Here is a 22,576-nt window from a genome sequence, read left to right on the forward strand (position 1 = left end):
AAATAATTTTTGGAATTATTCATTGTTTTTGCTTGTTTTTGTTTTTATTTGTTTTTGTTTTTTTGTTTTTTCGGCGGGGAGGGGGTATTGAATAAACACGACTTAATTCGGTGATAATATCGTTAGTCCGAGAAATTCATTTTTCTTTGAGTTAAAAATAAATTTTTAACACAAATTATAGGTATTTTTCCTAATGTTCCTGAAAAAATTAAATATTATTTTAATTGTTACAATCTACGATGCGTTATTTTCATAAAAAAAGCGAAATTAAATGTATGCCTTGTTTTAGTATTTAAAACTATAACTTTAGTAAAGGCGTTCTTGTTTACACAAAATAATATATTTCCAGTAAGATTAAAATAAAAAATAATGGGTCCATTATATTCCGTGATTATTACTTAATAAATACTAGAGAATTTCATTAAAATTGGTTAATTTCCTGAAAAATATTGTTCGTTTGAATTTTAAAAATATATATATATCCTTGTTCGCTTTGATTTAAAAAAATATATTGTCTGTTTTGATTTAAAATATATATATTGTTCTTTGTTTTGATTTAAAAAAATATATTGTTGTTCGTTTTAATTTAAAACAATATATCACTGTTCGTTTTGATATATATATATATATATATATATATATATATATATATATATGCATAAAAAGGATAAAACACTAGGTATTTAATAATTATTATAGTAAATAATTATGTCAGCCCTGTTAAGAAACTCGTTTCTTGTCATTGAAATAAAGTCAGTCAATTTAGCTCACATGCACAGATCATCATATAATGATTAGATCACTCTGACAGACGTTAAAAATATTCAAAAATAGATATTTAATTTAAATAATATTTATCGCGGTTAACGTTGGTCGAATGGATTTGGTCCTAGCCAATGGAGTCAGAGATGGCTTCGTTGCCGGGTTCGAATTTCTCGACTGGTGTTAATCGTGACACCCTGCACTGATGATTCCCGAAATGATGAAGCACTGGTGTCTGTATGTATTTAATAATTATATATATATATATATATATATATATATATATATATATATATATATATATATATATATACAGAGAGAGAGAGAGAGAGAGAGAGAGAGAGATAGAGAGACTTATATGTAATATACTGAGTTTGTGTAATTCAGTAAATTTTCATATACCAATGAGTTTTAAGCCAAAAAGAGTTGACTTAAGGAGTAAGCTACGAAACTATCATATTTCATTATTGAGCATTTATATATTGTGAAAGCAAAATCAAGACTTCAAAAAGGATGTTGATGAAAACAAAATGTGTATTTCCTTTTATGTTAAAATTGTTTCCATGTCCAGTCGAACAATTTCAAACATTATATCGTTTGAAAAATTTCCAAAACCAGCATTTCTTCAGATTTTATGAATAAACACACTTTTGACAATAGAGCATGTTTGGGGGAGAAAGAAAAAAAGAAAAATTCCCTTAACGGGAAAAGCATGTGAGAAACATTTACCTTTGCAATAGATATGGAAAAGCCCATTTAAATATTAATATATCGCCTAATTTTCGTATCCTTATTTAAGAACAGAATCATGAGAAGTTTTCACAGAAGCCCTAAGCTATTAAAAAAAATGTTTTATAAATCCCATTCGTTGATTTCCTAAATTAGATCTCGCTGTTTATTTATTTCCCAATAATTAATTTTTTATAAAAAGAATTTTTTAATTTTTATTTCTATATTTATGGTATGGCCGTAACAACCTTGCAATAACGTTAGGGTTAATTTTAGTTTCGTATTAGTGGCAAGTAATGTTTACAGGTTATCGTTATTATAGTACTTAGATTTAAGACCATTTTAGGTTTGAAGTTTAATTGAATATGAGAATAAATAAAAAGGTTGTATTATATATAAATCCTTGTATAACGTTTCGAGTGAGGTATTCTAATCTATTATTATTATTTAATGTTTAAAATTTATTGTCATTCTACTTGAATGTGTTTTCATATCGTTTCTAAAGATAATTATGAGGGAGATAATCCAGTTATCTTGTTAATTGCTACTAGTTAATTTTGTTGGAAACTGGGTCGATTTTTACTTCCTATAACAGCTAAAGGGAGATAATTCAGGCCGTTTGATGTTTTCTGTTCATTGATTACTAGAAGGCGTCTATGATTTAATAATTAATTTAATCAGACAGATTCAGAACGTGCTACGATGGCTTATTTAACAAATTAAGGATATAAATTATGTTTTTAATCTTTAAAAAATTGGTTTTTACCCATGGGTTTAACCCACATCTGTTATTAATCACTTATGCTGCTCATGTCTTATAATTCGTGTGTTGTATTCTTGGATATCTAAATAAGATAGTATATATCCACTAATTATTATTCTGGCAGCAAAACCACCCAATAGCACTCCGATGAGAAGATGTTTACTCCTGCATTTATGGGTAAAAACATTTAGAACAGGGAGTAAAGTAAGAGAATATGTAAATCAGCGTGGATTTTACCAACTTAAGATGTCAGATGACAAAATGAATTAAATTAATGTTCAGCCCCCAAATTGCTAATTTAATTTTTAATAAGAACTAGTTTAATTGTTAAGTTGTTTTATTGATTTGAAGAGGGTATCACTTATTTCACCGTCAATACTGCTACAACTGAATACAAAAATGCTCACCGGTATGGAGAAAAATTCCATTTTTAGATGAGCTTTATACTTTATTTATATTTCTTACCCGGTTTAGAATAATAGAAACTATATTCGCATGTTAGATTTGGATCCTTCATTTAGATTATAACATTTCTAACTATTCAACTTTACATTAAAATTTAATCCTAGCATCCGATGATCTTTAATGTTGTAAAAAGTTATACATCGATTACATTTAAGGCGTGATAGCAGAAATCTATTCCTGTGTAGGCATCACTGTATGGCATCTTGTCTTCTTTGGAATTCACTATGTAGAAGGCTTCCAATAAACATAGATTGCACCTTTTTGATTCCCGGGGCTGTACTTCCCCCCCCTGTCCACTAGTGACCATTTTAATTCAAAATTTTCATTATTTCTGTTAAGTTCCCCAACCCAATCACCTAATGCAGTTGTATTCCTCTTTTTGTTTTTATTTTTATTTTTAATGCTGATTTTTGTATCCCCCCCCGCTATCGTTTACGCCATCCCTATTAGTTTCTATCTCAGGTTCCTTTTTAAATGATACTACGTGGTTTCTATATCTGTCCTTAAACACTGTTTCCGTGGCTCCCAGATATGTCTTCTTAGTGTTGTCGGTTTTTATACACTATTTCCGAGGTTAGACATTTCCCATCCAACGGACAATTTCCAGGTATTCTGCAGTTACATTTTTTGTTTAGGATACTTTCGTTTGACGCTAGTTCGTTATTGTTCCTTATTTTGCTGATTTTTCTATTGTTGGAGCTGATTATAGTGTTAGTTAAGTTTCTGGACGTTGAGAAAGATAATTTTACAGAGTTTTTATTTATTATTTTGCTTAATTTATTATCCGGGGGAAGTTTTGGTCTATTATTTTGTAGAATTCCTATGGTATATTATTTTTGATATGCTCGCTGAATGGGGGATTGAACGAAACCCGTCTCTTGCGTCTATTTCTCTTATTAATGGTACCACCCTCATCCTTACTAGTTCTGCTGTTATTATTTCCCCCACCGTTCATATTCTTTTGATCATTTTCAACCTTTCCCTTATTGATCTTTGGGTGTTTTTCTAGCTTTCATTGCCATGTTATACGAGATTACGCAGCTAGATTTGTAGTTACTATTATTGGTAGTATTATATTCAATTGAATCGGAAAAATTGATATAATGTTTGGAATTGTTCGACTGGACATGGAAACAATTGTAACATAAAATGAAATACACTTTTTGTTGCCATCAACACCCTTTTTGAAGTCTTGATTTTGCTTTCACAGTATATATATATATATATATATATATATATATATATATATATATATATATATATATATATATATATATATATATATATATGTGTGTACTAGCAAAAGTACCCGTCGTTGACTGGGTTCAAAAACAGCCTACAGAAAATGGACTCTGATTTATGAAAGTATGATAGGTTATGAAAACGAAGGGTTGTAAATTTGGGTTGAATTTGGGGGTATCAAAACCAAAGCAAAATATGATGAAAATAAAAATAAAATAGATAAACCCCATAATTTATTATACCATACCCATTCACACTGAGACACTTATCACAATATTCTGTGGATCTATATTAAAAAACCTTGTTATACTTTGTGACATATTTTCATTCTATGGAGGTCAAGTGCGAACGAACACCCCATAATTTTATTATACCATATTTCTTCAAACTGAAACATAATTATCAAAGTATACTTACGCAGATAGATATGAAAAGTTTTTATTAAAGTTTGTGCTTATTTCCATTCTATGGAGGCCGGGCGTGAACGCAGACCCCAGAGTTTTATTATACCATCCCTATTTAAGTTAAAACACACTTATCAAAGTATTCTTATGTACCTCCATATCAAAAACACTTGTAAACGTTTTTTTTTTTTTAATTTTAAATTTTTTATTTCCATATTTTGTGGACCAGGCACGAACGCTGACCCCACCATTTTAATGAACCATCTGAATGAACGGTCCTGTGTCTCGATACATCTTCTATCATTATATGTAATCAGTTTTTTAAAATAGCCAACCATATAGGAGCCTATTCATGACCACACACACACACACACACACACACACACACACACACACACATTCAGCTTTATTATATATAGAGAGATAGATAGATAGATAGATAGATAGATAGATAGACAGACTTCATTTTGTTCCTTCGCTATAATATAACTCTTAAACCCACTTCATATTAAATGCCATCCAAAATAGTCTCTATCAAAGCCAGGAACCATGCCGCAATCTCATCCGGCATTATATTTCGAAGTTGATTTTAAACACTTTCTTTCTTTCTTTCTTTTAGCAAACTAATCCTAACGTTAACTTCGTGTTGACAGTTTAACAACGAGATAGACATGTCGTCTCGGTAGGCGACGTCATCGACTTAACAGAGTTAGATTCACATTTTCATATGTTTACAGAGGAAGTTTGGTTTCGTAGTCTTCCCTCGCCCCCATCCACACACACAACCCCCTAAAACCTAGCCTCTCATTATTTCTCTCTATTCGGGATTTTCTTTTTCCATTGAAGACGAGTCGATGACAGCTAGTCGCCATAGTTTACAAACGAAAATGATGAATGGTCTCCGTCAAACTCCTTTTGGGATCAGAAAAGAACCGGAAAATAGAATCCCAATTTTTATTTTTCCAGTTATTTGCGCGATTAGCAAAATAGATATTGTATAGCACGTCAAACTTGCGTGACACATGCAGAAAGACAAGTTGCCGTTATTATAAGGAAAGAAAAACGTAAAAGTTTGTAGTTATCATTTATGTTTTGGTAGCTTCTTTTTGTACGCGCTTATAGTGCATCTTTCCTGATTGAGGACTTGTACTGAAATCTAATTTTTTATGTATACTTTAAAAAAGGACTAAGTCAATATAAAACTGTTGGAAGATAGGGGAGAATTATTCAACTTGATCTTCGTTCCAAATCACTGTTACAAATACATTAATATTAAAAAAAATGTGACAGTTTAGTTATTATCCATACTTTGATAACTGCTTGTTTTTTTTTTTTTTGTAATCGCCTCTGACTGATCCTCCAAGACTGAAGGCTTGTTGCTGTATGAGCCTGTGTGATCCTGCCAGACGAACGAAAATGATGAATGGCTCTTGCCAAATATTGTTTAAGGTCAGAAAGAACCGGAAAATAGAATCCCAAAGTGTAAATCTTCCAGTGGTTTGCATGATTAGCAAAATGGGTGTGTGGCAAGTCAACGTTGGTTCACACATGCAGAAAGACGAGTTTCCGTAATTATATAAACACACACACACACGCACACGCGCGCACACACACACGCGCGCGCGCGCACACACACACACGCACACACATGAAAGTTCACAGGTATGAAAAGAACTAACAAAAACAAAATTTATTGAAGACAGCAGACATTTGATTTTCAATCCAAATCACTGAGAAGGGAGAGGATAAGAGATAGCACGCGCGTGATTGAAACTACTAATTAATTATATTTTTTCATCCTATATAATTTTGTACGCCCACATATCGCGATATACACCTACTAATTTAAAACCTATGTGCGTGCGACACGTTAGCATTTTGTCATGCACATAAAAAGACAGGTTGCCGTTATTAGGAGGAAAAAAAACGTGAAAGTTCATAGTTATTATAGTGGGGCAAGTTATCTCAATATTCCATAAGAATTTTTCATTTAGTGATACAAGCACCAAGTGAAAGATTGCTTCACTATTATCCATATTTTATTAACTGATTGTTCTTGTACGAATTTCTAACTGATTCTTCCAGACTGAGGACTTGTCGTACTGAAATCAAAACTTCTCATTTATACTTTCCAAAGGTTTTGTTTATTGTTTTCGCATGCAACCCTTCAATTTTTAAAAAGGTCAGAGTGCTCCTCATTTAGAAGCGCTGGTTTGACTGGTGTTTATATGTACAGGATTCTCTCCTAAACTTTTGTTTTTGCCGAGATGAATATAGTGTAGCAATTGGTCTCTCAAAATTAACAATGGATGCTATGGAAAGGTTTGCTATGTGTCTCCCAGCAGCATGGGCCCATCCTGCTCATGCTGCAAAAGTCGATGTAAAGCTAAAAAGATGCAGGATAGTTCGCGACAACCTAAAATCGGCCAAGCTGCCTTATGTGCACAGGACGTCAAGAGGCGATAGCAAAGACAGAGCATGACTTGCAGAGCAGCGACAATCACCATCCCCTCTTTGGACACCAAGAGGTGTCGCAGCGACTACCATCCCGCACGAACTTTGCCACTGTCACAGGCCTTTGACTAACAACAACAGCGTCCTTCCACCTGCGTTGGTGGAATGAATCAATCAAAGACATCAACAACGAAACTCTTCCGGCATCGAAAGAAGACCTCCCAGCAGTCTCTGAATTCTCCCAGAAAGAGTGGGTAACACTTAACCAGGCCCGAGTGAAGGTTGCCAAAACACAGAACAGCTTGCACAAGTGGGGCTCTGTATAGGAATCTCGGTGTCCCTGCAGTGCTGACGGAATGAAATGCTATGGTAATGACTCCTAAACTAATTAATTAATCGTTATGAATTTTGAAGCACAGCTGCTACGTATAAGCAATAGTAAGACAGGCTATATTTCGTTTAATTTACTTTGGAATATTTCAAAAGATTTTTATAGGAGGTAATATAGCCTTTCATTTGAAAATCATTTATTTCAGATTTCTAATGAATTTGATCCATAGTCATTAGACACCAAGATTCTTCGAGTTTAATTTCCTTTTATGACTCCTTAAGCTTAATTTTGTGTGATTTTTTAGAATCCAAATAATGTGATAGCTTCTTACTAAAATTGAAAAAAAACGATCCTAAATATAAGGTTTAGCATCATTATATCTTGATATTAATCTTCATAAAAGTGCTGGATATCTGCTCGGTTCAGGAATTAATTTTACCTATTCTGGGACAAGTATATATATATATATATATATATATATATATATATATATATATATATATATATATATATCATTTTTTTACTATAATAATTAAAATATCTACAGTTTCATCGTTTCGGGAATCTTCAGTGCAGGGTGTCACGATTAATACCAGTCAAACGATTTGAACCCCGCAACACGAGACATCTCTGGCTCGATTAGCAGAGACCGTATCCATTCGGCTACCATTAACCGCGTGAAATAACGTTGAATTTAAACATCTTAATTTTAAATGTTCATTTACGTCAGTCAGGCAGTGATCTAATCGTTATACGATGATCTATGCATAAGAGCTAAATTGGCCGACTTTAATTCAACTGAAAGTGCTCAACGATAAGAAACGAATTTTTTAAAGGAGCTGTCATAATTATTTTTTTACTATAATAATTAAAATACCTACATACACAATATATATATATATATATATATATATATATATATATATATATATATATATAAAATGCTCCATTTGTTTATTTATGAACAAAGAGATTTACATTACGCTAAGTAAGTAGCTGACAATATAATTTGGATGTCTTCAAGTCCAACGTAAACAAATTCCTGATGAACTGCCCCCGCTTAAGTAGACACTCTAAATATCCACACTAACGTACTGTACTTACAATAACCCTTACCCCTGAGTGGCTTCCGGGCCTTGATAAGTGGTAACCACCTTGTAAAAAAAAATTTAACAAAACTATTCTGCCTAAGTAGGGGGTGCTTTATGGAGTCATTAACAGACAGACTGTATCACAGCTCTTAAGTGCGGCTAGACTATATATATGTATATATAGTATTATATAAAAGTCACTGTGTGTGTGTGTGTGTGTGTGTGTGTGTGTGTGTGTGTGTGTGAAACAGAGTTCGTTCCTTATGGGCTCCCAAACGACTGGGCCGATATTTTTATTTTATTTTACACAAATGTACTTTATGTGTCTGGCAGTGTCCTAAAATAGGTATTGTATCGGAACATCTTCAATAAATATCCGCTGAAAGAAGGAACAAGCGATTTTGACTAAAGTTAACGCCTTATACAGCCTAACATCACAAGTGCATTTGAAAAGTTTTGTTACCACACAAATAGAAAGGCCCGGCTTATAAAAATGTAGGTTCTTTGATAATACAGGGATGTGTTTGAAGTAAAAAAAATTTCTATTTAGAGCACAATTGAACCATGATACTTGACTTTTTTCATTTTAAACTTTAATGTGGGCTATTATATAAAATAATTTTATAAAATCAACAGTAGGTTCTCTACAGTGCAATGAAGACCAAAATGTATTGTGGACAAAGTCATTGCGGGGAGGCATGTGAACATTCCTCTCGGGGCACCGCGGTGGGTCCCCAACTAGAGCAAGTAATCAATCAATTTCACTGATTTCGATGACAATAAAAATATGGGAGGGTGAAACATCATTCGTTGATCATCATTCATCAAGGCAACGTCGGATCTCTCTGCTAGCATGTTATATATATATATATATATATATATATATATATATATATATATATATATATATATATATATACAGCGGTCGGGTTTCGATCCTAGCTTGAGGTAGTTGCTTGTCTAGCCGCACTGATGAGCGAAACAGTACTGTATGTGGATGACTATATATATATATATATATATATATATATATATATATTGAGAGAGAGAGAGAGAGAGAGAGAGAGAGAGAGAGAGAGAGCAATACAAACACACTTACACAAAAGAAGATGCGTGTAGATCCTAATCCCGCCATCCACCCACGGATCTAATTTTCATTCCTAAATTAAATACATAAAAGAAACAAGTAAAACCGCTCGCTGTATGGAGGCCCCTAACAAACATAATTATCACTAATAAAAAATAATAATAATAATAACTGTAGGGAATTTAAAAAAAAAAAAAAGAGAGATGAAATTATGGAGAATAAGGCTAATTTAATATTAATTTATAGTCCGGAAGTCCTTGTGGGCTCTGAGTCGGCTTTTTCGAATATTGCAGATCGTCAAAACTGCATTCATCCTCTCGGCGTCGGAGTTGCTGGATAGAGCATGAGAGAGAGAGAGAGAGAGAGAGAGAGAGAGAGAGAGAGAGAGAGAGAGAGAGAGAGAGAGAGAGTCCATCCTTTCTAAACCACCTCCTTCTCCTTCACATAACTAATATTGGTCGTAACTGAGCCCGCAGGGGATTTCAGAATTGTAGTAATCTGCTTATTCTAATGGTTTCTTTTCTTGGGCGATCACAGAAAGAGGCAAAAAAGTATTGTTTGTATTTTTTGTTGTTTTATTTTTTTATATCGTCCATCCATACTTGCAAAATCTGAGGCACAGAAGCCGAAGCGATTGAGGTGAACCCCTGCAGATATATCTTAATATGCGTAAGATGAAATAAAAATGTTTGGTATGCGGAAAAAATTATTAAAAAGAAAAAAAAAGGTGTTTATCTCTCTCTCTCTCTCTCTCTCTCTATATATATATATATATATATATATATATATATATATATATATATATATATATATATATATATATACATTGAAAACTTGAAATGAATTTTGAATCTAATATATGAAAAATAATTTTACCGGATTGATATAATCAAAGATTTACCTGATTTCCAATCAAACTAAAGAAAAACTGATGAAATATGTATATACTAAATTGTTACCAGCTTCCTTGGATTTATTACAATACGCGTTGGATCTTTTTACCTGCCGAATACCAAAAACTTCCATTACAGGATTTAACATACACTTTCGATTTGAAGTTCATTATCCTTTCTTTTTTGCTGCATCAATATTCTATTTCCCTTATTCTATGTAGCTAAAATGATTTAAAAACTTTAAAAATATTTAATCTAATTTTCTATGTTTATTACCTTTAGCAAATTAGGTGCAAACCTTTTATAATATTTGCTAATATTTTTCCTCCGAGGAGATGTATAAACATCGAAAACTTATGGCTTAAGGAAATATATTTGACTATACTGTATTCTTTGTCTTGCATACAATAAAATTTCTATATTTGAAATTTAACAATTTCAAATCACAAATTTTATATTCCTGAATTATGATTTATTTGCTCTATCTAGTATATTGAGCAATTTTATTTAGCTGGGATAGTCTTATATAAAGTATTACATCCAATAATATTTTGTAAGACCGATAATCACTGGATTTGCACACCAGTATATATCTTATATAAAATAGTTAATAAAACATGTTAAAAAACACTTTGAAAAAGAGTTAAAACATATTTAATTTAAAAAGGAAACACTAAATAAGTGGATAGTCCTTAATCCACGGAGTTTCGAAGAAATACCTTCCTTCTAATCAGAGGGTAGGAATTAGCAAAATGCGGGATCGGATTTTGCATGCAAAAGTATTTGGTGAAACTGCAAGTAAGTTAAAGATCTTACTTGATAACAAAAAGTGAAGCATAGGGAATAGGGTGAAAAAAGAGGTGATTTCACGTGAATAGATAGTCTGGTGAAAGGTAAAGTATCCAATGACGGTAAAATCCAAAACTGTAAATCCAAGAAAGTTAGTTAAATTTCCATTTACACAAGTAAAATCCAAGGAAATCGCGTAATTGGACGATGGTCCAAAATAATTCAAAAAGCCGAAATCCGTGGAATAATTCACAAATAGGTTCAAGAAAAAAATGGGAAAGAATTCCAATATTATTAAAAGAAAAATAAGATATGCGTTAAACTCGGCTGTCGAGACAAAGTGTAATAAAGAAAAATGAGTGAAGAAAAAAGAGAGAGAAAGAGAGAAAAAGGTTGAATGGTGATTGAATTATATATGAAATAGAAAAGCAAATGTCAAAAGGACCCAGACAAGATGACGTTAAAAGGCGCCAAAATATAGGGCAAAAAAGAGGACAACTGAAATGTACAGGTTATTACTTAAGAAAATATCAGCAGGAGTTATTAAAAGACACTAAACGAAAAAAATATTTTAAGGGGAGAGGATGGCCGGTATTTGCAAATTCCGAATAAAGTAAGTAAGTATGTAAGTAAATGCATATAGTAAAATATAAGTAAAATATACATACAGGATATGAATGTGTAGGTAGATTGATATATTTGATATATAGGAATATTTAAACACTAAAACGGAAATTGCAGATAAAAAACGGCCAAACAAAAGAATTAAAATAGAGGATTATTAAGTTATAAAGTATTAAGAAAGTATGTAGAAAGACGATAATGTTAAAGAAAAATTATATATCTGAAAGGCTAAAGTAATAGCTATGTAATTTCAAAATTACCATAATTAAATTTGAACTTATGTTTACAGAAAGAGATCAGGTTGAGATTACTTTATAAATATTAATTCTTTAATATTTATAGTATACTTTAGTTTTACCATCTTGGATCATTTTTGTAAATTTAATTGTAATTTTTATGTATATATAATTGTCAGGTCATGTCATATGCTACTGGTACCATGTAATCCAGTACTACCTGTCTCATGGTCGGGTCACCGGCAACTAAACTGGTTCCTCCACGAGACTTGCTTGGTGAGGAGGGTGGCTAGTCTCCCCGAAGGATTAAAAACAAGAACTTCCAAAGGGCAAATGAACTCTTTTTCGGGGTCAACGGCCAACTAGCACCGTATGTGTTTGTGCATGTATGTGTGTTGGGGTGGAGAGGGCTCCCGTAAGCCGTAGTGAAGGCAACCTTTCTAGGAGAAGCAAATTTCTGATTTAAAAAAACAAAAAGCGGGAGACCAGTGCCCGCATTAAGCTGGTCTGCAGTTTAGCTTGTTGCTGGCGTTCTTGCTCTTACTTGTTGCTGGATCTCAACATTTTGAACCGAGAGAGAGACTTAGCTGTCGTACAAAGCTAAGACTCTGTAACATCATCTGTGTATAGATACTCCCTCAGGTATTTGTCTATTAAAATGATCCTGTGGTGATGGAAGTATATATATATATATATATATATATATATATATATATATATATATATATATATATATAGAGAGAGAGAGAGAGAGAGAGAGAGAGAGAGAGAGAAGTGTTATTAAAAATCACGGAATTCTGTTTCACTATTCTCATGGAGATTATAAACCCGGATATTAATATGGCAACTTAAAAACTCGTAAACCTAATTTCCCACTTTGTCCCATAATCTCACAGGCGACGACCCCAATATATAACTTAACTAATAAAAATCAATGAACTCATCTTACCGCATTCACCTTGCTGATACAGCGTAAAATCTACAGAAGAACTTACGCAGATTCTTTAAGCCACTAAAATCAACAATAAAATCACCGCTTCTCTAGATGTCGAAAATCTTTTTACAAATGTACCAGTAGATGAAACAATTGATATTATCATTGGCAACATATATAACAATCCAACCCTTCCTCCACTTAAAATGAGTTCAACAATCCTAAAGAAGCTATTAATAATCTGCACAACTAAGGTTCCATTTTATGATGACCTGGGAAATATACACACAGGTGGATGGCGTAGCTATGGGTTCTGTATTGAGACCAACGTTTAGTAACTTTTATCTGGCCAATCTGGAAAACAAGGTATTTAATTCAATAAAGAAGCCTTCTATTTATATTCGGTATGTGGACGATATATTGATTCTTGTCGATAGCATAGAGGAAATAGAACATTTAAAGAGTGCATTTCAGAGTAATTCTGTCCTTGACTTCACATACGAACTAAGTGCTAATAATAAAATCTCGTTTTTTAGACATTCTCATTGATTCTAGTAGCGATGAATATATAACCTCCGTTTTTTTATAAAAAAAAAAACTACATCCGTTTATTCCTGCATTTAAAATTTTAAAAATGAATGCCCCTTCCGTTATAAAACAACTATAAATAGAAATCTTATACATCGTGCGAAGATGATGTCCTCAAACAAAAAAATATTCTTTAACGAATTACAAAATATAAAACAGGTTTTAATCAATAACCAATTCCCAAACTCTCTTGTAGATAAACAAATAAAACTAGCTATCAGCAACTTGAATCAAACTAATAATATCCAACAAGAAAACTCTCAACCTATTTATATATATTACCATAACCAGTTACACGAGAAGTCCAAAACTGATGAAAGTATTCTAAAAAATATAATCCGTCGATACGTGGTTCCCAATAACAAAAAAAATTCATTATCTATTATAAAAAACTGCAGATGACTAACCTCGTAATCAAAAACAACATTTCGCAGACGAATAGCTTGTAAGAAAAAAAAACAATGTAGTTTACAAATTAAACTGCCTATTAGGAGAGTGTATCCCTTATACTACTAACTACATTAGGCTATAATACAAACACGTTGTCGCGAAGACTAACTCTCCACCTCTCCGACTCTAGTTCAATATCGCAGCATTTGGGAAAACATGGCTGCCATCATTCGGAATTCCGAAGTATCATTGTAGAGAATACTAAGATCTTGCAAAACGAAAATAATATTAATAGATTAAAAAATAATATTAATAGATTAATAAATAATATTAATAGATAAAAAATATTAATAGATTAATAAATAATATTAATAGATTAAAAATAATATTAATAGATTAAAAATAATATTAATAGATTAAAAATAATATTAATAGATTAAAAATAATATTAATAGATTAAAAATAATATTAATACATTAAAAATAATATTAATACATTAAAAATAATATTAATAGATTAATAAATGATATTGATACATTAAAAATAATATTAATAGATTAATAAATAATATTAATAGATTAAAAATAATATTAATAGATTAATAAATAATATTACTAGATTAAAAAATAATATTAATAGATTAAAAATAATATTAATAGATTAAAAATAATATTAATAGATTAAAAATAATATTAATAGATTAATAAATGATATTAATACATTAAAAATAATATTAATAGATTAATAAATGATATTAATACATTAAAAATAATATTAATACATTAAAAATAATATTAATAGATTAATAAATAATATTAATAGATTAAAAATAATATTAATAGATTAATAAATAATATTAATAGATTAAAAAATAATATTAATAGATTAAAAATAATATTAATAGATTAAAAATAATATTAATACATTAAAAATAATATTAATACATTAAAAATAATATTAATAGATTAATAAATGATATTAATACATTAAAAATAATATTAATACATTAAAAATAATATTAATACATTAAAAATAATATTATTAGATTAAAAATAATATTAATACATTAAAAATAATATTAATACATTAAAAATAATATTAATAGATTAAAAATAATATTATTACATTAAAAATAATATTAATACATTAAAAATAATATTAATAGATTAATAAATAATATTAATACATTAAAAATAATATTAATAGATTAAAAATAATATTAATACATTAAAAATAATATTAATACATTAAAAATAATATTAATACATTAAAAATAATATTAATACATTAAAAATAATATTATTAGATTAAAAATAATATTAATAGATTAAAAATAATATTAATACATTAAAAATAATATTAATAGATTAATAAATGATATTAATACATTAAAAATAATATTAATACATTAAAAATAATATTAATAGATTAATAAATAATATTAATAGATTAATAAATGATATTAATACATTAAAAATAATATTAATAGATTAATAAATGATATTAATACATTAAAAATAATATTAATACATTAAAAATAATATTAATAGATTAATAAATAATATTAATAGATTAAAAATAATATTAATAGATTAATAAATAATATTAATAGATTAAAAAATAATATTAATAGATTAAAAATAATATTAATAGATTAAAAATAATATTAATAGATTAAAAATAATATTAATACATTAAAAATAATATTAATAGATTAATAAATGATATTAATACATTAAAAATAATATTAATACATTAAAAATAATATTAATACATTAAAAATAATATTATTAGATTAAAAATAATATTAATACATTAAAAATAATATTAATACATTAAAAATAATATTAATAGATTAAAAATAATATTAATACATTAAAAATAATATTAATACATTAAAAATAATATTAATACATTAAAAATAATATTAATAGATTAAAAATAATATTAATAGATTAAAAAATAATATTAATAGATTAAAAATAATATTAATAGATTAAAAATAATATTAATAGATTAAAAATAATATTAATAGATTTAAAATAATATTAATAGATTCAAAATAATATTAATAGATTAAAAATAATATTAATAGATTAATAAATAATATCAATAGATTAAAAATAATATTAATAGATTAAAAATAATATTTATAGATTAAAAAATTATATTAATAGATTAAAAAATAATATTAATAGATTAAAAATAATATTAATACATTAAAAATAATATTAATAGATTCAAAATAATATTAATACATAAAAAATAATATTAATAGATTAATAAATAATATTAATAGATTAAAAATAATATTAATAGATTAAAAAATAATATTAATAGATTCAAAATAATATTAATAGATTCAAAATAATATTAATAGATTAAAAATACTTTAAGCATTGTATATTAAGAAAAAAAAGCCTTAGGTGAATAGTGTTAATAACGACTACGGTTGAAGTATTTTGAAATGTCTGGGATAGTAGATTTAAAATTTTAAATAGGTATATAATTAAAAAAATTGTCTGCCCACCTAACTCGTAATAAGCCACCACGTGACTGTGACAAAAATATGCATATATATAATTCTAAACATAATTTTTACAACATAATATGCCTGAGAATGATCGAAGTATTCCTATCAAAAGCACTCGCTAAAGAAACTTGTGGATCCAACCTAAACAATTTTGAGAAAAACGCAAAAAAAAAAAAAATTATTCGGAGATTGAAGAGAGTGAAACAGAAGAATTCCGTGCTTTTTAATAACTCAATGAGAATATGCTGCATATATATATATATATATATATATATATATATATATATATATATATATATATATATATATATGTGTGTGTGTGTGTGTGTGTGTGTGTTTATACAAACATTATTGGTTACATATGTGCATACATGTTTCAGGGACAACACTTCATCAGACAAAAAAAGAATGGGTATTGAAACGGGTGTCAAGACCATATATTCCGGGGGGGGGAGGGTATATGCTTTGTAAATGTAAGCAGTAGGGTTTTTTCGGAGGTGTGGTGGGGGGGGGGAAGGAGAGATAGTGTTTCCACGTTTTTAATCCGCTATTAGTAGGTAGGTGTTAGGTGATTCTTTTAGTTTGGTGGTTATTTATTGCCCTTAATTTAAAATTTCCCATATCCTTAGGTTCTTTTTATGGTTGTATATATTTTATTGGTGGTGACTTTAATTTCCTTTTGACAAGTGTTATTTTCATTTATCAGTAAATTTTTAACATTTATTTCTTTATCTCTGGCTTTTTTATCTCTTGATTTTTATTTTTTTTTATTCTTCGTTTGTTTTTAGTTTTCTGAGTAGGAGTGGGGGGGAGGAAAGTGCCATTCCATACAGTTAAGCCGTACCAGTTGGGAGATGTTAGAATTTTATTAGTCAGGTGACTACTTTTCTTGCTTTGATCTAAAGTACTTTTATATTCCTATAGTCTCTACTATCTATATGCTAGGTAGCTTTTATTGTTCTTTCTTTACTGTTGGCGACTTCCTATTGATAAGTGTTTATATTTTTTTTCTTTTCGCTTTTATTTTTTCCTTTTTCAATATTTTTCATCCTTTCCTTTGTTTTTAGTTTTTTGGGTTTCTTATTTATTTACTTATTTGTTTCTCTATATATAAGATATATGTTCTTATGGTTGGGTTAGTAGTTATTTTAAATGGATATATGAGCCTATTAATAGGAACTAAATAAAGATGGTGTATTGGTAGTTATATTCGTCCCTATATAGTGATGTTTTAGGTGGTGGCAAAGGTATTATATATATATATATATATATATATATATATATATATGAGAGAGAGAGAGAGAGAGAGAGAGAGAGAGAGAGAGAGAGATGTTGTTTGTTTTGGTTTTAGCGATATGTTTTGAAGTAATTCCATTATTTACGAAAGTGCATTTTTACCTAAATGCGAGTTGGGAATAATTTTCCCTTTAACCAACTTGGTACCCCCAGCGGTATATATATTATTTTTAAAATATAATTATAATTATATTATAAATTATATTTTATATATAATTATATTATAAATTATATTTTAAAAATAATATATATATATATATATATACTAATTTTCGATGGTTGTCATTTTAATTTTTATTCAGGTGATTAATTCTTTCTCTAATACTATAATATGTATATATTTGATAGGTTAATATGTTTAGTTCTAGGGGTTGGATCTTTTGACTATCGACATGTAAATGAGTGCATAAATAGCATATATTTATTCATCTTTGTGGAGTGTTCAGTTCATTGAGTTCCTTAGTTAGAGTGCTATCATTTGGGATTAGTTGTGTGGTTGGTTTCCTAATGTAGTGTTATTTTTTATAATAGTTCCTGTAGGTACATATCAATATTCCAATTAAAGGCGTGCACAACCCATAGACTATTTTAGTTAAACATCTTCGGATGTCTGATTATTAAGTATGTAAAGTGTACTCACCTTAATATAATTGTTGGCAGAATGTGTTGCTGATCGGTTAGTTTGGTATAAGCGGCGGACGTTTGTGGGTGGAGCTGGAAGGTAACGACAGGATGGTTCTTACCTTACAATTAGCTAAGTTGCTTTATGTTACTATCTTCTTCTCCATCTTCATCTTAATTAGGTGAGTGTCATTATTAATTAGAGGTGTGTTGGTTTATAGTGAATATAATTTATTAGTGGTGTATGGGGATCACTTAGTATCCAATTTCCTTAGTTCATTTATTAATTAAGATATTGGGAGTGAGGGGTTATAAGTTTACGGTTTCTACTGTGTGTGTGGGGGGGCGCTATTAGTTTTTTACAGTTTATTAAAAGCGTAGTTACCAAAGTGCTTGCAGTTTACAGCCGATTCAACTTTTACATTCAATAATTCATCTCGGTCCTCAAAACTAAGAATCTCATATTTCTCCGCTAAACATAGGTAACAGGGTGAAGTTAGTGAACTACATGTTTTAGTCTTTCTAAAAAATTTCCATTCGATTGAAGGGGTTTTGTTCACCCTGATTCGCCTTCAGTAGTGTACTGAGAGTGAAGTGTTTGTAGCATATGTTCTATTATTCATTGATAATGTGTGGCCATAGAATCTGTTTTTCAAGGTCGTTGAAGTGCTACCAATGTAGAATTTTTCTGTTTCCGGGTTTTCTATGGTGCATATTCTAGCCTGGTATACATATGGATTGTGGAAGAAGCCGCTAACATAAAGCAACTTAGCTAATTTTAAGGTAAAAACCATCCCCTCGTTACCCTCCAGTTTCACCGAACTAACCGATCAGTAACACATTCTGCCAATAATTATATTAAGGTGAATACACTTTATATACTTAATAATTAAGTATCCGAAAACGTTTAACTAAAATAGTCTATGAGTTGTGCGAGCCTGTCTTTGCTTTATCATTATTTTCATGGCAAGTGCTCGTCTGAGCTCCAATGTATGGTTCCCCCTTGCCAAACTTTCACGAGAAACACTCGTCTAGCTGAAAACACTGTCAATAATTTCCCCTACTCTTTATCTATGCCTAAACCTAAACGTAGATTCTATGAGCAAAGCTTCTTTCTTAGAACTGCACACCTGTGGAACTCTCTTTCGTTTGCCTGCTTTCCAGCTGACTACAATATAGTCGTCTTCAAGTCCAACATAAACAAGTTCTTGATGAGCCGTTCTCTTTAAGTAATCCAATTTACCACTACTAATGATTACTATGATATTGTCACATTGACGAGTATACACTCTTTAACCCTTATCCTCGAGTGGCCTCCTTTGAAAAAAAAATATTTGATAATATATTTTTGATGTAATGAAATGTATGACCCTGTTCCATTTCAGAAATGGAAAAAGTCGTTGGAAATTCAAAAAAAAAAAAAGAGAGAGTAAGATTTTTCTTTTTTATAACGTCATATAGCCGTTAATAGATTTAAAAAGATATGATGCAATTCATATTCTTTTGGGTACAAATATATCCGTTATAATTCAAATATGAATGTGTAACTTAAAAGAAATATATATATGTGTGTGTGTGTGTGTGTGTGTGAGGAAAATAATGGTGTCTATTTAATAGTGATAGGATGATTCCAATATTCTTCCGGATTCTGATTCTTTATAAATCTCTAAATATTTAACTTTGTCCTGGTTACTGTAAAAAAAACGCGTAGAATGTGCAGATATTTTCTCAAACAAAAGTATACATAATCATTAGTAGGACAACAGTATATTCTTTTCATTGTTTTGACTTTCGAGTACATATCAGACACTGTTAGACACAGTTAATCAACAGCGAACCACATCTCTATATATAAAAGCATATAAGATATCAATGGATACACACTATAAACTGTGTCGGATATAAACTAGAGAGTCAAAACAACGAAAAGAATATGCTGTTGTCATAGCCCTAGTCATTAGACCTCAATTAAGCAAGTTTTCCTGATTTTTTTATTTTCTTCTCAAGACTTTAAATTTTAGTTGTTCTTGGCCTTCAGGCCGGGATCAAAGTGTAGTATCTGTTCTGCAGATGCTGCACTTAAGGTAATTTGTCCAAGTCAATGGAGGGGAGACCCTCTATACTGGGACAATTATTATTTTTGGTAACCAGAGTGCTCCCTTTTTGCCTACTTTTAGGGGAGCTGGTTTTTACCCCACATTAAAAACGGCCTTGTGCCTAATTTGCTTTGGTGGGGAAGCAAATAAATACATTAAATTTTAGACCTTTTCTAGAATTAAAATCCAATGGATTTGGATCAAAATTGGAATAAGGATTCTAGACATTGTTTAGTATCATTATATCAAGATTTTAAATTGTCTTAAGTGTATTAAAAGTGTTGCAAAAATTTCCCGAGAATTAGTTCCATCCTAACTGAGACAGGTATTCTTCTAGTAGATTAGTACAAGTTTCCAAGATTTTTAGTTTCTTTTTTATACTGCTATATCAAGATCATGCATAGAATTTGGATCAAAAAGTTCAGTAGCTTTAATGCGAAGGGTTGGTTGGTTGTTTTTGTTTTACAGCATATCAACCCTTTTCAGGTTATTTAATGCCGAATCCAAAGATTTTGAAGAAAATTTTTTTAATAAAACATATTTAAAAAAATTTTTTTAAGTCGGTTTCTATTCAACCCATAGTTGGGACCCTAACAGGTACTACCACTCCGGGTCAGAGTAGACCTGGGAGCAATGGCAATTAAAGGGTGGCTCCACACTCCCTAAAGCCTGCAAGCTGGGGCCTTACCACTGGATATAGTTTAAGGTCATATCCAGGACCACTAATGCGAAGTAATGTCTCATATTATTACATTTAACATACGTTGAGCTTCATAAATAAAAAAGGATTGATATAAATAAATGGTGAATGCATCAGAGGAAACTGCAAATTGCATTGTTATGATGACCATCTTTGTTGCAGATATTGACAGTGTGAGATTAAGCAACCTGTCATGGACATGTGTCAGAAAGATATGCATCCTGACAAAAGTGCATTGAGAAGGGTCGTGACTATGTAGAAAAATAAAATATGGAGCACAAAAGGTCGCTCGTTTTAATGGTACCACTTCCGTCTTTGTAGCTTTTCAACTTTTTTATTTTTTTTTTTTACTAAAAAAGAGGCTTTACTCTATTTCTCCTTGTAATTGACAAGGACTTAGGCTTGTTCAGAATCGATGTGATAAGCTCGCACTTGTTATGCAAACAAACAACAACAAAAAAGCCTGAACTCTTCTATACCAACTCTCCAATTCATACTAACTCCTCTTAACTCAATTCACACCTCCATGTTCAATGTCTCTCTCCACTCTAAGCTGTAAAAAAAGTCTCAACTCACAGTCCTCTCCAATTCAGTCATTTTATAACCTCTTATTCCCCACATATGCAAATTAATGTGACATGTATACAACGAATCCACAAATTCATACTCCTCTTTTCTTTTTCCTTCTCCTGACGATCGAAACAGACGACATGCCGCTTGAGAGTAATTTATTCCATTACAGCATTTTTATTTGCCTTTACATTTTAGACCACATAGACATTCTACAATTATGTCTGACACGAAAAGAAACTTGAATCCTTAGGAGATACCCATCATTCCAGTTATTATAGGAGCAACTGGAATCACTAAAAAGAATTTCAAAAACTACCTGGAAAATATACCCGGTGAACTAAGTGCAAAAGAGATTCAAGCAACTGCACTTAAAGGGACGGTCAGAATCTTAAAAAGATCTCTCGGTTGGAATACCCGAGTTATCAGATAAATGTTTAGCATCCGGTAGGATGTTCCCTCTCCATCTTGAACAAAACTGATAAAAATTTGGGGAAAAAAAAAAAAAAAAAAAAAGAGGAAAACTTTGAAATAATATCAGTCTTTATGCTAATCGACTCTGTGCTGTTTAGAGGTAGCAGGGATTGCACAATCTTTGTTTTATTCGCGAAAATTTGCTAGGACACATTTACAGGAACTATCCGTTGTCTCTTGAAACTGAATGTTCAGATGTAAAGTTAAGAATTTAACAAACAAACAAAAATATAAACCAGAAAAATAAAAAACATCTTAACCTTTCATTAAAATTTATTTAATAAATTTCTTTTTTTTTTTTTTTTTTTACATTGAAAACAACTTTTCTTTTTAATCGCGGGTTCTATGGATTGCTGGGAATGTTCACACCTCGGAAAATGTAAAAGGATATTTCACCGTTGTCGACCACGGCCCAATTCACAGGAACATCATCTGCAAAGTACTTGCTGAATTGGATGACATCGGAAACTGTCGGTGGATCTTCGTCAGTCCTGAAAGAAGATG

At 30.1% G+C, this 22,576-nt stretch overlaps 1 protein-coding gene across 1 annotated transcript in view; it reads right to left on the minus strand.

The window, feature by feature from the left end:
• Positions 1-22,327: 22,327 nt before the first annotated feature.
• The window catches only part of LOC145249555 (tRNA-splicing endonuclease subunit Sen54-like), a 163,826-nt gene continuing 163,577 nt past the window's right edge, over positions 22,328-22,576 (minus strand). Inside the window, exon 9 of the mRNA XM_080111230.1 lies at positions 22,328-22,563. Coding sequence (XP_079967356.1) covers positions 22,416-22,563 — 148 coding nt within the window. The 3' untranslated portion in view covers positions 22,328-22,415. The remainder of the gene's footprint in view (positions 22,564-22,576) is intronic.

Source organism: Euprymna scolopes, chromosome 28 (genome assembly GCF_053919585.1).
Source record: "Euprymna scolopes isolate OS-2025 chromosome 28, ASM5391958v1, whole genome shotgun sequence".
Taxonomy (NCBI): domain Eukaryota; kingdom Metazoa; phylum Mollusca; class Cephalopoda; order Sepiida; family Sepiolidae; genus Euprymna; species Euprymna scolopes.